General features: G+C 40.3%; 1 protein-coding gene across 4 annotated transcripts in view; it reads right to left on the reverse strand.

The window, feature by feature from the left end:
* The window catches only part of daam1b (dishevelled associated activator of morphogenesis 1b), a 42,759-nt gene that overhangs the window by 4,056 nt on the left and 24,941 nt on the right, over positions 1-13,762 (reverse strand). For 3 of the 4 annotated variants that reach the window (XM_006797112.3, XM_006797114.3, XM_006797113.3), the window contains exons 3-21: positions 12,093-12,182; positions 8,073-8,144; positions 7,711-7,805; positions 6,766-7,099; positions 6,535-6,645; positions 6,318-6,421; positions 5,983-6,049; positions 5,780-5,897; positions 4,955-5,093; positions 4,695-4,753; positions 4,418-4,605; positions 2,960-3,259; positions 2,765-2,872; positions 1,897-1,926; positions 1,539-1,636; positions 1,368-1,452; positions 1,054-1,160; positions 288-376; positions 8-176 (exon numbers count right to left, since the gene is read on the reverse strand). In XM_006797112.3, the coding sequence (XP_006797175.2) occupies positions 8-176; positions 288-376; positions 1,054-1,160; positions 1,368-1,452; positions 1,539-1,636; positions 1,897-1,926; positions 2,765-2,872; positions 2,960-3,259; positions 4,418-4,605; positions 4,695-4,753; positions 4,955-5,093; positions 5,780-5,897; positions 5,983-6,049; positions 6,318-6,421; positions 6,535-6,645; positions 6,766-7,099; positions 7,711-7,805; positions 8,073-8,144; positions 12,093-12,182 (2,363 nt within the window). The remainder of the gene's footprint in view (positions 1-7; positions 177-287; positions 377-1,053; positions 1,161-1,367; positions 1,453-1,538; positions 1,637-1,896; positions 1,927-2,764; positions 2,873-2,959; positions 3,260-4,417; positions 4,606-4,694; positions 4,754-4,954; positions 5,094-5,779; positions 5,898-5,982; positions 6,050-6,317; positions 6,422-6,534; positions 6,646-6,765; positions 7,100-7,710; positions 7,806-8,072; positions 8,145-12,092; positions 12,183-13,762) is intronic. The other variant, XM_006797115.3, reaches the window with a different exon arrangement.

Consider the following 13,762-nt stretch of genomic DNA (forward strand, 5'->3'; position numbering starts at 1 on the left):
TTCTTACTTGTCGATACTGGATTTAGTATCCGCGATCTTGTTGAGTGAAGACACCTTGAAGCCATAAGCATTGCCCCTTTGACCTTTGTTCATATAGTTTCCAAATGCCAGCACCACCTCCAACAGCTGCTTCAGGTTTCTGCTGTTTAAAACCTCCTTAGATGCCTTACCCAGTGCTAAAGCAGCAGGAAAATGGACAAAGTTGGAGATATAAATATGTTTGCTTTGGATAAATCATAGCAATCATATTTGAGATATTTTTATTGAATAAAGCACATATTTCCCACCTTCAACTTTGGGTTTGATCTCAGCTATCCTCTCTGCAAACTTCTTCTTAAAGTACAAAGACTGCAGCCTCTGCTGGTAATGGTTTATTCTGGACCGAGGATGGAAATAATGTGTCAGAGAAGAAGGAGAAAAAGATACAAATAATAAATTATAAACAGGGAAATCCACAAATGTAGACAAAAGCCACAATCATGAACATTGCACTTAAATCGCCACACTATATAAGTTTTATATAAGCATATAAAAGTTTTAGTTGTGGTACTGAAGCTTATTTTTGGCTGTGTTTATGATTTAAGCCTATAAAGCACAGACTGTGCACTTAATGAATACCACAGTGGCATCTGTCTTCCAGTCCAGCCTGTAAGACGACAAACTGGAAACTACAGCGGCACAAAACGGACTGTGTGATTCTTCCTTTACATACATTTCTACTGTTGCTATGCTGCAGGATCTCACCCACCAGCGTCCTGACCTTTGCTGGTGACCACACTCCTTTCTTTTTGTCTTACATGACTTTATTTGCAAAACTGCAATAAAAGTTATTAAATTATCGGCTCACTTTCTCCAAAACAGTGTTTCACACAGACGGCTATTGTTCCCATTAAGTAGAAAACCATGTGTCACTGGGTTTATCTACTCAGACGAAGAGGAAACAAAGACTATTGTTTGTCAGCAGATCTGAGCTGCTCTGCCCTGATGCCGTCAGCTCTGTGGTTATCAGCTGGTAAACAGTGAAATAATACGCTGCACATAAAGAGAACTCACCTGCTCATCTCGTAAAGGAAGCGGTCGGGTTTGGCCATTCGATCGAGCTCATGTTTATGCTCCTCGAGGAGATCCACATCACTCTTCTCTGGGACAAACTTCAGCAACTAAAGGACAAGGAAAAGACTTTTCAATATATCGAATACTCAGACACCTCTGCTTTTTGTCGTCAGTGAACATGCCTGAATTTCTGCTTCCACTGTCTCTCGCTCCAAGGCGCATGATGTTTTCCGCTCACTTCTTAACTATTTGTGATTTAAACTGACGTGCATTAATGAAAGCACAGCTGTTTTATGTTTGCATGAAAGCCGTACCTGCTCCAGCATGTCTTTGGGAAGGTCCTCCTGTTCGTCCATGGTTAGGATGGCTCTCTTAATCTCATCATTTGAAAGCTTCAGTCTGCAGTGCACAACAGATAGAATATAATAACATCTGCTGTGTCTGTTTTTTTTGTTTTGTTTTTTAAAATCCTGAACTGAACTTACCGTGAGAGCAGGATGTTACAGTTTTGAGCTCGACGGCCATCAATCACTGACAGCTCCTTGACTTTTTTGGAGCCCAGCGTGTCGTCTTCTGCCTCTTTCTGTTAGCACAGTGATTAAGGGGTTAGAAAGCATGAAGCTCACATTTTGTTTCAGTTACTGCCACAGACAAACGCATAACAATTAGGACTGGATTACACATGTGCCAGCATCCCGAAGGAGAGCTGAAAACACATTTGAAAGGAGACAGAGTGGCTGTAGAATTCACGAGAACACACAAACACGACAAGTAAAGACAGCTGACGCCAAATATATGAACAAAGAGTGACTGTAGAAACTACTGTACTGTAAGTGCACTCACCTGTTTGCTGTTATTGATCATTAAGAAGTCCTAAAATGCAGGCAAGAAGCAGGGAAGATGTAAGCACTCATTAGAATAAGTAAAGCAGTTATGTGATTGCAGCCCATAAGAACAAATGAATCATTCAGCACTTCAATGACAATGGATCAGCAATGACGTGAGCATAGTAAGACATACTGTAAGTTCAGATTATCACTACATGCTTATTCTTCACATGCTGTGCACATAACTAATCATTAAACTGATCAGGCTGATGCTGAGTATCTAAAATGCACATTTTTGTTTTGTTTTTTTAATGTGTGTGGATTCAACATGCGTTAGATCACATTTCATATACTGGGCTGCAGTTTCATCTTTAAAAAGACATGCCCTTCTAATCCAGAAACTACCGATTATGAATTTCTAGAAACTACATCAGTTGCAAACTGAAAGAAAAAAGGAACAGCTGATTGTGAGCAGCGCACTCATGCATTTTCAATCACATATGGCAGAATGATCTAAACCATTAAAAAAAAAAGAAAAAAAGAAGAAGCGTTCCATTCGAAATGTGAGGAGTTTAAAATCATTCAAGCATGAAAGTCTGGAATCTAATTAACTGCCAAATGTATCTCAAATTATCTCCTTTCTCCTGTTTTTATTGATCTGACCTCTTCCCCATGACCAAACTGTGCTTAGGAAAGAAAAGTTGTACAACAGTAAAAAAAAAAATTGTAAAAAAAATCCAAGGAACTGAACAGCAGCCAAGTCTAAATCCCAAAAAACTGCAAGCAAACTGAACCCTCTGCCCACCCATCTACCCTTGGCCTTATCTAATGTTAGACAGCAACATGTGGTGAGACTGAAAAGTGAACTACATCATTCTCAGTACCTGCTGCCTCTGATAGGCTGAGAAGGTTCTTTCAATGTCATCTAAATCCAGCACTTTGAAAACCTTGGCATCGTCCACCTCCATCCAGACCGTACCCTCCAGCTTATTCTGAGAGGAAAAAAAGACATCTTATATTTAAAATTTTAACAAAGAGCAGGAATATCTGGAGGCCTCCTGTGCCTCTGCTCTTCATACCTCAGCTAACTTGGACCAGTTGAAGGACTTGAGAGGGTTGGATGGCTGAGGAATGTTCTTCCTCTTCAGCGATGATCCCAGGGGCGCTCCTGGTGGTGGAGGGATACCTCCAATGGGCGGGAGCCCAGGGGGAGGTGGAGGGCCACCTGGCGGAGGCGGCGGGGGTGGCGGAGGAGGCATCATACCACCAGGAGGTGGTGGAGGAGGTGGGGCTATTCCTGCAAAGCCTGGTTGAGGCACTGGGCCACCAGGGGGGCCGGGGGCAACAGGAGGGCCGCCAGGAACAACAGCTGCCTGCCTCTGCAGAGACACATGGGAACACGAGAGGGGTTCAATTCTCATGGAAAGAGTATTGCTGCACATTCAATGGAATTGTAACTACAAAAAAAAAAATGTGCTTTTTTTCAACACAAACCATACCACACTGATTCATAATTAAAACAATACCAGTCTAAAAGTCTAATTTTTGTTATCATAAAGCAAAAGGTTTTCCTATTTTCATGAGTTTCTTTCTCAAGTAAGGTAGCTGTGTATTATTAGTTTCTTAAACCTACATTTGGCCTTCAACAACACAGTTTTTATGAGAGTTTTGTGCCATTTCAGTAGACTTGTAGTCACTATAGACAGGAAACAAAATTCCTGGTCTTGGGAACTTTCTGGATTCTGATTATAGTCCAGCAGAAAAGGGGTACATTAGCTGAAATGGATTCTCAAAACCATCAGCTGTCATCTTCTTTTATCTGCATTCTATGTTGGCCCTGAGAGGTTACACACACTTGGACTTATGAAAATGCCAGCAAATAGAAAAACACTGCAAAAGCACACAAAATACAGAGGACATGTTTTTAGGGAGACAACAATGTGACATAAAAACTGTGGAAATGACAGGAAGCTCTGTTTTTTTTCTTAACAGTTTTCATCGCTGTTGTGAGGAACAAAAAGATGCGGGTAATGTGCATTTTAATCGCACGACTCATGCATAGATAGGTGTTTGCTATTAGTCATTCAGTAGCTTGTCACTTCGGCAGCTGTTCTGTTACATTGTTGTCACCCCGAAAACACTTTTTTGTGAACATTTTCTATTTCTTTTATGTTTTACTCAATTTCCATTGTAATTTGTGGGCTTGCATGTGTTTGAACTCAGGGCCACAGTAACAGTATATATGAAATATATGAAAATAAACAGAAGTGACCTTTAATGAGACAGAAGTTAAAAATGGTTCATTTTTTCATTTCTGCTTTTCATCTAGAAAAAAAAAAACAACTTAAACTGCTTCATTTTGAGGTTTTAATAAATTTAGATCACATTGTGATATCTAAAGGACTACTCCTAACATCTTAGATTAGGTCATATGATTATTCTGGACCACCGCTGGCTGTCAGAGTCCATCATCCTACTCATTAAGGTTTTCATTTGAAGGTAATTGTAATTGCAAAGTACTTTAAAGGGAAACATACGGTGCTGAGCTCATGCAGTCGTGCGGTGAGTTCAGCCACTTGCTGTTTGACATTTTTGTGCTCGTTGCTCTCCTTTTCCAGCTTCTCTTTCATCTTGTTGAGGGTCTGCATCATGTCCTCTTTCTCCTGGGTCTTGGCGTCACATTCACGCTCCTTCTTCTCAAACTTCTGTTGCAGCTCATGGTGCTCTGTGATGGGGAAATTAAAGCAAGATTTTATTCAAACGTGATTTTCATTGGTAAGAAAATTGTCCCATTCCATTTATAATCGCACACACCTTTTCTCATTTTCTCTGCCTGCTCCTTCCACTGTTTGACCTCATTTTCATTGACCAGCCTGCAGAGAGAATGACACACGTAATTACTTACAGCGTCTCTGCGAACGACTTCACTGATTGTTTTTCTGAACATAAAAGGGGAGCTATTTTTGAACCAACGCTGTCAAACACATGGATTTCTACTTCAGCCCTGTTCTACATTCTTCAATCTGTTCCATGTTTACGTGTCCGTCTGTTCAGAGGAAAATCGGTGCACTCACATCCGGACAACATTCTTCACGTTAAAATTCTCCAGTGGTGTGACGTCAGGGTCATGACCTTTATCATTCTGCAAGACCATCTGCTGGACGATGCGGTCCAATAGCAGCCAGTACTGTACAGTGTTTCCACTTCTCTTGTCTGGACACGAAAAGAAAGAGAGCAAAGAAAGCAAATTTCTCATTACTCATGTTTCTTCCATTCAGTGTTATTGGAGAAAATACTGATTACACTTGGATCCACAGTGGTTAGATAGCCTAAAGGAGGCAAAATAATTAAAGGCTACAACAAGATGACAAATGTATTTCCTACTGATTAGTGAAATTGCATCAGTCATATGGGGACAAGATGTTAACTAGTGCCTTATAAACTCACAGTGCACAACATGCGGTACTGCTGTTATACTTTACTGTGGAAATTTAAAGTGCACTGCATCAAATTTAATATATAATTGTTTTATTTTTCCTTCCTAAGTTTGCAGATTATTGCTAACACTGGGGTGAAACCACATCACTGGTTGCGGCTCACTCCCATTTTTATTTCTTCAAAAAAAATGCCTGAAAAACACAGAATAGAAGAGTGAGAGTTAAAGCAAAAAGCCTCGTGCAGTCGTGTCTTCAGTGGCTCTTTCACTTCAAATCCATTGAAACTGAGAGGTAGGGAAAATAGTTACAGAACTAAATATTAGCGTCTGAATGAATACAGCTTTAGTTTGGCTGGGAATGTGCTAATCCACCTTCTGGACTGACTAATCAGGACTAAGTCAACATTCTTATTATATAATATTTATCAAGCCTGTTTGTCCAGTCACAAACAACTAAACTTACGTGGCATGAGCAGACAGTGATGCAGGACAGACATAAAGTGCGGATATGCATCAGTGTGGCTCATCTTCTTCCGGATAAGATCAAAAACTTGCGTGGCACTTTTGGTGTCTACATGTACCTGGATAAGAAGCAGAAAAAACCCCAAATAAATAAACATTTGTTCCTCACATGATGAGTAAGGGAGAGATGTTTCTTTTCCTTACCGACTCGAAACGTTTTGACACAGCCAGCTCATCATCGTTCCGCAGCATCTCAAAGTAGTCTAAATGCCTGAAAGTGTCACAGAGAATTAAGTGATGAACTCGCACACTTAGAAAGATCAGAGTGTTAATGTTGACACACATTAGTTGGAAAGACTCTGAAATCTACTGTGTTGTTGTTGTTGGGGGGGTTCCAGGATAATGTGCAGAGTTTAAAGACGAGGTTTTGACTCACAGTATGTGTGCTTGTGTACTTCTTTAGCTGTTCGACTGATCTGTAAATGTTTACAGACACCACTTTGGAAGAGATTATGTCTTGGAGCGAAGTTGCACCTCACCTGTCTAACGTGGCGTTTTCATGAGAGCGTAGCTTATCGATCACAGGTTGGATCCCCAGCATAAGAAATTCATATCGGAGGTGAATACGGAATTCCAAACTAGTCTAAAACGGGGGGGGAAAAACAGCAGTAAGATACTGATGCAAGCAGTGCTTTAAAGAGCCTCTTGAATAAGTGACTCCTGTGTGAAAAGATGCATGAAAACAGTATATATTACCTCTCCAGCTCCTTGACTCAGCACAGCATTAATAAAGGACATGATGGCTGTTTTCAAGCTGACCTCATCTCTGTACCGCCCCGTACTCCGGTCCAGATCATTTACAAGTGTCTGAGAGATGAAAATCCATTACAGATGATTAATACTTTCAAGCAATGTTGCTTTTAAATTGCTTTACGTCTCTGTGAAAGATTTAAAATCAGAGCACTGCCCTCAACTGCTCCCACCCACCTGGAAGCGCGTCCTCTCGCAGGCGAAACGCTGGTAGTGCAGCATTGACTCCAGGATTTTTTTGTGCCCGCCAGGCACCAGACATACAGCACCCATGATCTCCAAGACTGCCACCTTTGTCTTAATGTTTTCTGTGGCCAGGCTCTGGGCGATGATGTTGATGCTCTCGGAGTGAGCGAGGACGTGGGCGCGGCCCTGCGAGTTGTTCATCAGAGCTTTGATGCAGCCGATGAGAGACGTGTGGATCTGGGATTCTGTGGTGTCATAGTCCATGCTTTTCAGGAAGTTCAGGATACACGTCAGGCCATCCAGATCAATAAATCGAGTCACAAACCTGAACAGAGACGTCATTGCGGTTTACAGAGATGATCTTAGCGCTTAAGGAAATACTAATTATACCATAGAAGTATAGTGCATCGATAATACCCAAGTTTTTGGGTTAAAACTGCAGTGAATGTTCCTTGTGTCCTTGTGTATTCTTGCAGTACAATGAATTCATATTCAGTAAGTGTTGAAAATGAGATGGTCTTCTTTAATGTTCTTTTATATCAATGAAAAACCTTTACGGGTGTTCAATTTTTAAAGGGTGCATTTCCATACGAGTATGAGGAGCTGAAAAGAGCGACAGACGCAGCGATGCGGGTTAATAATAGGAGATATGATGACAGGTGACATTTAAAAAGGGGGGGGGGACTGAGTTTAGATACATAAACTATCTGGGCACATGAAAAAGAAAAATATATCAACAGCTATCAGCTTGCACGCTACAGACCTCCAGTTTATTTACTGCGTCTTGGTAGTGTGCAACATCAGATACTTACCTGATAGTCATGTAGCCTTAAAACTGAATTTAATGTGTTCATTTGTTTTTCATCCTTAGGATCTGCCATAGTTTTTAATGTGGATGTGAGTGTATTTATTTGCTGTTCTAAACTTTTTGGTCACCTCATAGGTTGGGTCCTCAGAGCCGTCTTCAAGTTCTCTATAGTTTTGTTCCTCTCCTCCTCATCCTCTTTCTCCAGAGCGAGGAGCGTCTTTCTCTGTTCAACAAAAGATTGAACATCATAAAGATCTGAGGCCAAAATAAAGTTAATTTTCTTAATGACAAACAGGTTACAAAAAACAAAACAAATGTCAATAAGGGAAAAAAAATCAAAAAAAAAAAGTGTAAAAATCTGGTTGTAATATTTCAGCACCACAAACGTGCAAAATGTTTAAAAGTCATCATATCTCATCACTACATTACATAAAAGAAAAGACCATTTAGTAAATTCAAAAAAAGACATCTCGCTCATGTTACTACTTACAGCTGCCATTGAATTGAGCTGATCAATGTAATATTCTGGCCAGCTAGTTGCACTTTTGTTTTCTTCTTGTTCCTGAAAAAACAGAAAAATGAAATACATTTCACTGTCATTAAAGTAGACCAGAAAATTAAAATGAAGGAAAACACGCGGCATTAGATCATAAATATTAACTGGGTATGATTTTCATTTTTCAAAGTTACATAAGAATGTGGTTTGGAAGGACATATTTCACATGAGAAGAAAAGTTATTTGGTTCATGTCACATGTTTGAATACTCTGAAGTCTAACTTCAAAGCAAATTATTTTTTTCTCCTCTTTCCGTCACTTTTCAGATTGATTGGCTTTGAAAGACACAAACACAGACAAATGGACAGGGAACAGACGGACTGGAGCTTAAATAGCCACCAGCCAAAAACGAATCGAGAGCTCAAAGTAGGGCGACACAGATATTCAAGCTATTTTATCCTCCAGAGCTTCACTAAGTTTCAGGAGGTGGTGAAAAATGCCAAAATACGAGTGCACAGCTGCTTGAGAAAATCGTGAGATTAGCAAACGCATGTTTAAACCGTGGATTAAGGACATGGCCTGACTTATGGTGAGATTAATCTTGCTCACGGGCACGTTTGCATTGCAAGTTTAAAGGAGGGGGGGAAACACAAAACAAAAAAACTTGCTAGGCACTTCTGAGATGATTTCATATTTGACTTAAAAAGACTACTAAAACACTGAGGTTAAAGTGACTTGAAGCTAACCTTGGCATGTACATAAAAGCTTTCTTGGCTTTCAGTTTAACTCATGCTCCATTAGGCACAAGTGAACTGTGACCATCAGAAACTAATTGGGCGTCAGTTAATACAGCAAGCCTGTAGAGATTTGGCCGCTCTTGGTCGAAACTGTGGGCCTTGGCTGGTCTGCAAGGTTTGTGCTGTGACAGGAAGGACTGATCCTGCTGTTCCACTCAAGACCAGTGCCAGCTTGACCAGATGGGTCCTGGAAAATGTCCAGTCAGTTTGAAGAGGCGAAGGAGACGCAGAGGTGGGACCATTTTTACATTTTAAAGAGTTACTCCTTTAACTTCTAAGTCAGCGGTCAGTTTATTTAGAGTTATGATGACAGGCTAGGAGTGTATTTTGAGGGGTTTTTTTTTTCACATTTGAAAAAAATAAAGGTCAGAGACACATTACGAAATCTTAAACTGTGCATTTAATAGTTAGCCCGTTTCAGAACTTAAGAAGTTAGAAGTTAAACTTTTCTTTTTTCCTCACGTTAAAATCTGAAACCCAACAAAAAAAATCTTTGCTGACAACCAGATCAGTAAATCTTCTTCTTGGCAGATGATGTAGCCTTGAAGAAAATGGACAAAAGACAAGAGACAGGAAGCAGATTGATTCTCAACAGCATGATTTCATCAGCTCAGGTGTCTGGCCAAACTAAACAGCTAAAGCTTTGAATGACTTATCTCCTCCACATCCAGCTTGACTTCTGAAGCCAAGAAACAACTGGTGGAAAAAGAGCACCCTCATCACTTGGGCTTTGAGTGCCCCGACAATGACCCATCTTCCTCCTTATCACCCCCTCACTCACCCACCCGCTGCTCACATACAAAAGAAGCACCTGTGGAAGTGAAGCCTTCCTGTTTGCTTTGGACAACTAAGTGCTTCCTCTTTTCTCTGCACGCACGCACGCACGCACGCACGTGCACACACACACACCCTTCCCCTCTGAATCTCTGATGGTGAGTTTTTATCTGTCCGAGTTGGAGCCAAAGTTTTCTGCAGAGTCAGCAATATTGATGTCTATTCTGTCTCTCCTCCCTCACCCTTATTCTGTAGGTCCACACTGCATTTAAAAAGGTCTGACGCACCTAAATCCTCCCCCAACTTCCCTTTAACACAAAAGAAGTGAAGCAACGATTCTGAGGTTTACTTTTAAGGTGCACTGAGATGCTACTGAAATAAGGCCACTAACTGGGGCACAGTAGATGCAGGAGCATGCAGCACTCTCCATCACCTGCCTTGTTGTGACTGACTAGTTGATGCTGTCTGCAGCTAAAGTAAGCCATAAGTGTACCTATACTTAAAGTATGTGTCCAGCGAAAGAGGAAAATTTGACGTGGCTCCTCGAGCTTCTCGTCATATCCAATAACTTAACTGTGCTGGAAACGTACCATTTCTGCAAAGAAATTATCCATCAACATGAATACACACTTTTGGCTCAAACACAAATCTTTACAAGGAGTAATTTGACATTTTGGGAAACACACCTATTCAATTCATTGCCAAGAGCTACATTTGTTTCATGCATATTTAAACTCTCTGCGCTGGCTAAAGCAAAAGCAGGAAGAAAACTGACATTTCAAACAATGGTGATTTTTTTTTTTTTGCTCTGCTGTTCTGGCCTAATAACATCTATGCCTTTCTGCAGCTGTTTTATCTGGGGATTTACATAGTGCACACACATAATCTAAATATCCAATCCATCTGGCTAAGTCCCAGTACTCCTCACCATCCAGTTTGTTACCAGATGTAGGAAAAGATTAATAAATCTGCATGGCCCGTCTGCATACTAGTCAGGACAGGATATCCTACACCCTCATACCTTTGGCCTTGAAACACTGCTGTAAAAATGTGTGGGCACATTAAGAGGTAGCTGAACTTGCACTGAGCTAAACCAGAACAGGCGTCTGCATTTTGCTGCATACTGAGGATGCATTGTTATGTGGAGAAACAGCTGACGTTCCTTTTATCCGGAAGGCCATAATGAAACACGACACTGTCACAGAGTAGTAGAGTATATGTTGTGTCTACATGAATGCTTTGATGGGATAGGTGTGTTACCTAAAAGAGAATTAAAAAAAATAATTGGGATAAAAAATATGCCAAGTTTTCTTCATTTTTGAATCAGGCAGGAAGAGAAGAAGAGAAAAACCACACTGTGTAGGAGGAAATGTGCTGTCAAAATTTAAAGGGAAAAAATAGGAACTTTGAAATCTTCAGAACTTCATCATTTCTGACAGTACCTTCCCTGTTAGTGGATTATCTAATGTAGGAGGCCAGATTTAGCTTTCGCTTTACTCCCTCTACGCACTATTTTTATATGCACCTCATGTAGCATCCGCTCAAGGAAGTTATTCACAAAGGAGCTCTTTTAAGTAGAAAAGATTTACTTTGTAGCGAGGGAGAAAGTGACTGTAACTCAAGAGATGTATAACAGAACAAGGGATTAATGCAGGGATATTACAAGCACTTTGTGGAATGGGAATGATGTGTTTTGTTGAAATGTTTAGCTGTTTATCTGTTTGACTGATAATGGCTTGCATAAGCAATACATTAATTGCCTATACAAACAGTAGGCAGATGCAATGAAAATGAGACCAAGTTTGAAATGTAAGTTACTTATTTCTTAAAGCAAAATATTGGGGATACCAGAACTACTTCGGTGGGGAAGGTATAGTACCGAAGCCTCTACATTACAGGAATGGTTTGATAATTTAGATGAGAACACTGCAGACTAACCGGTTTCTGGCAGAAGCCTTAAATATACTGCACTGGCGTAGTATCAAACTTCCCTCATGTCATTTAGCCACTTCCCTCTTTTGTGAGAGATTAAAACCAGTACAGACGTACGTCAACTTTAACTTCTAGTTTCCATCAACACACCCTTTCAGCTACCCTTTGTATTTTAATTATCTGTCAAGTTGAATTCCTAAGGAGGCACACTATTAAATTAGCAAAAGGTGGTTCACAATGCTATGTCCTGAATATTACTGTAAGCAGTGACATATTCACTACATCAAAATAAAATAGTCTGCGGTAAGCATAGGGATCCAGCGATAAAAGACTCAGAAAACACACAGCTCAAGGGATCAACAAATCAATGAGGGAGGAGATTACATAAAATTGGCTACTGGGTTATTTGTAGCCCCCCCCCCCCCAAAAAAAAAAAAAAAGGCAGACAGCAGCGAGTCTATGAAGGCTGATACGGTGTAATGTGCTATGCAACCAACAGAGATCTGTTTACCTTCTTTTTGCTGCAGTAGATTTGCCATTTCTTCTCTGCAGGCAGTGCGAACATGGCTTCCCTGTGTTTCTCTGTAAGATCAAGCTCATCCTGCAAAATGAAGATGAAAAAGGAGAAAAAAGGTTAAGAAATGTTGGTGCTGAGGACTCACAGTAACAAATCTGTGAATGTTAGATTATGAAACCCGTATTGATAACTTGAGTGTTAAAATATCGAGCATCATTCTCAAAACAGTCATCCTGCAAATTTACAAACAACTGACATCAAACCAAACAAAACATAGCTCTGCTAGCCATTTTTGGCTCAATCTCTTCATAGTATCACTGGATGGTCTCATCATATATTCAGTGCGATTTTGAAACAAATCAGATGTCTTCCCAGCTTTAGATGTGTGAGTAATGGGGAAACGATAAGGTGTGGTTTGCCTGCTCAACATGTGGTAACAAACATCTGGAAACAACATGTGTCACAACGTATAAAAGACATTTCACAGAGGCGCGTAAAGGGTGCTTTTGGGAAGCGTCTGACTAAATACCAGGGAAAAAAACTGACTGAGACATTATCAGCAAGATCTGTAACTTATCTGAGGAATTTATGGGTTTTTTGTGCTGAACTGTAGCTGAATGACTATATGTGAAAGAGGCAGTGGAAATTATGGGAAGGCTGTTGAGCAATTTACCTCCAGGAGAAATGGTATAGCAGGCAGTTTTAAATATGTGTAAACACAAGATGATTGTTTTCTAGTTGACATTTAAGCAACAAATGGAGATTATGTTAACGCAGTTTACCCAACAGAATAATTGCAAAATATTTTAATGACAAGTAGTCATCATGGGACGTGCCTTTGGGGGGTTTCATTTGCTAAAGAATGTAGGCCTGGTGAATCAATATGTGCAATGATCAAGTCCCTATTGATGTCTTCAGTAAAAGGGCCACGTGTGTTTGGGGAAATGACTCAATTACTCCCTAAATCATAAAAAGCATGTATGTGTTTTATGTTGGGTATGAACGCATGATAGGAAAAGTAGCTTCACCTGACTGTCTGAGTAAATTTCAAATTCAAAGGTCGAGTTTAACTGATCGTAACAGAGCAGATGTTCAAAATCTGTTTCCCCAACATGAGCCTTTTTTCCCCCCAGCAAACCCATTCTGATTATACAAGCACATGGTGGCTCATACTGGGTGAAAAGAAAAGCACGTGGCTGTTTTCTTCTAGTAAACAGAGCAACTGAAAGCCTCTTTGTCGTTACACTCAACGTACTCAATTATGTCTTCATAAAGAGTGGTAGACAAAAACAAGCAATTAGCAGATGGAGGAGGCAGAGGCATTAAGAGCTCCTGAATAAGGCCTATTGATGTGCAAAAATGTCATGCTTAGATTACTGTGGCAACCATGAGAGAGGAAACGGGGCCAGAAGAGAGAGCGAGAGAGGAGGGCACGACAAATTAGAAGTGACAATAAGACGGGGGAAAAAAAGCAGTCTGGCCCTGTTATTCACAAGTTAGTGTAAGTTTAAACTGGGAGGAAGTGGCAGTTTATTTGGGAATGTCTTAAAATGTAACAGACAGGGTAAACAATGTAGTAAGAATATATTTTAAAGCCAATTTAAAACATCCACTGAAGTCAGTTTGGAAAATATTTCAAGTATTTCACTGTAAATTGTCTTGAT

The sequence above is a fragment of the Neolamprologus brichardi genome, chromosome 15 (genome assembly GCF_056152115.1).
Source record: "Neolamprologus brichardi isolate AB-2024 chromosome 15, ASM5615211v1, whole genome shotgun sequence".
Taxonomy (NCBI): Eukaryota; Metazoa; Chordata; class Actinopteri; order Cichliformes; family Cichlidae; genus Neolamprologus; species Neolamprologus brichardi.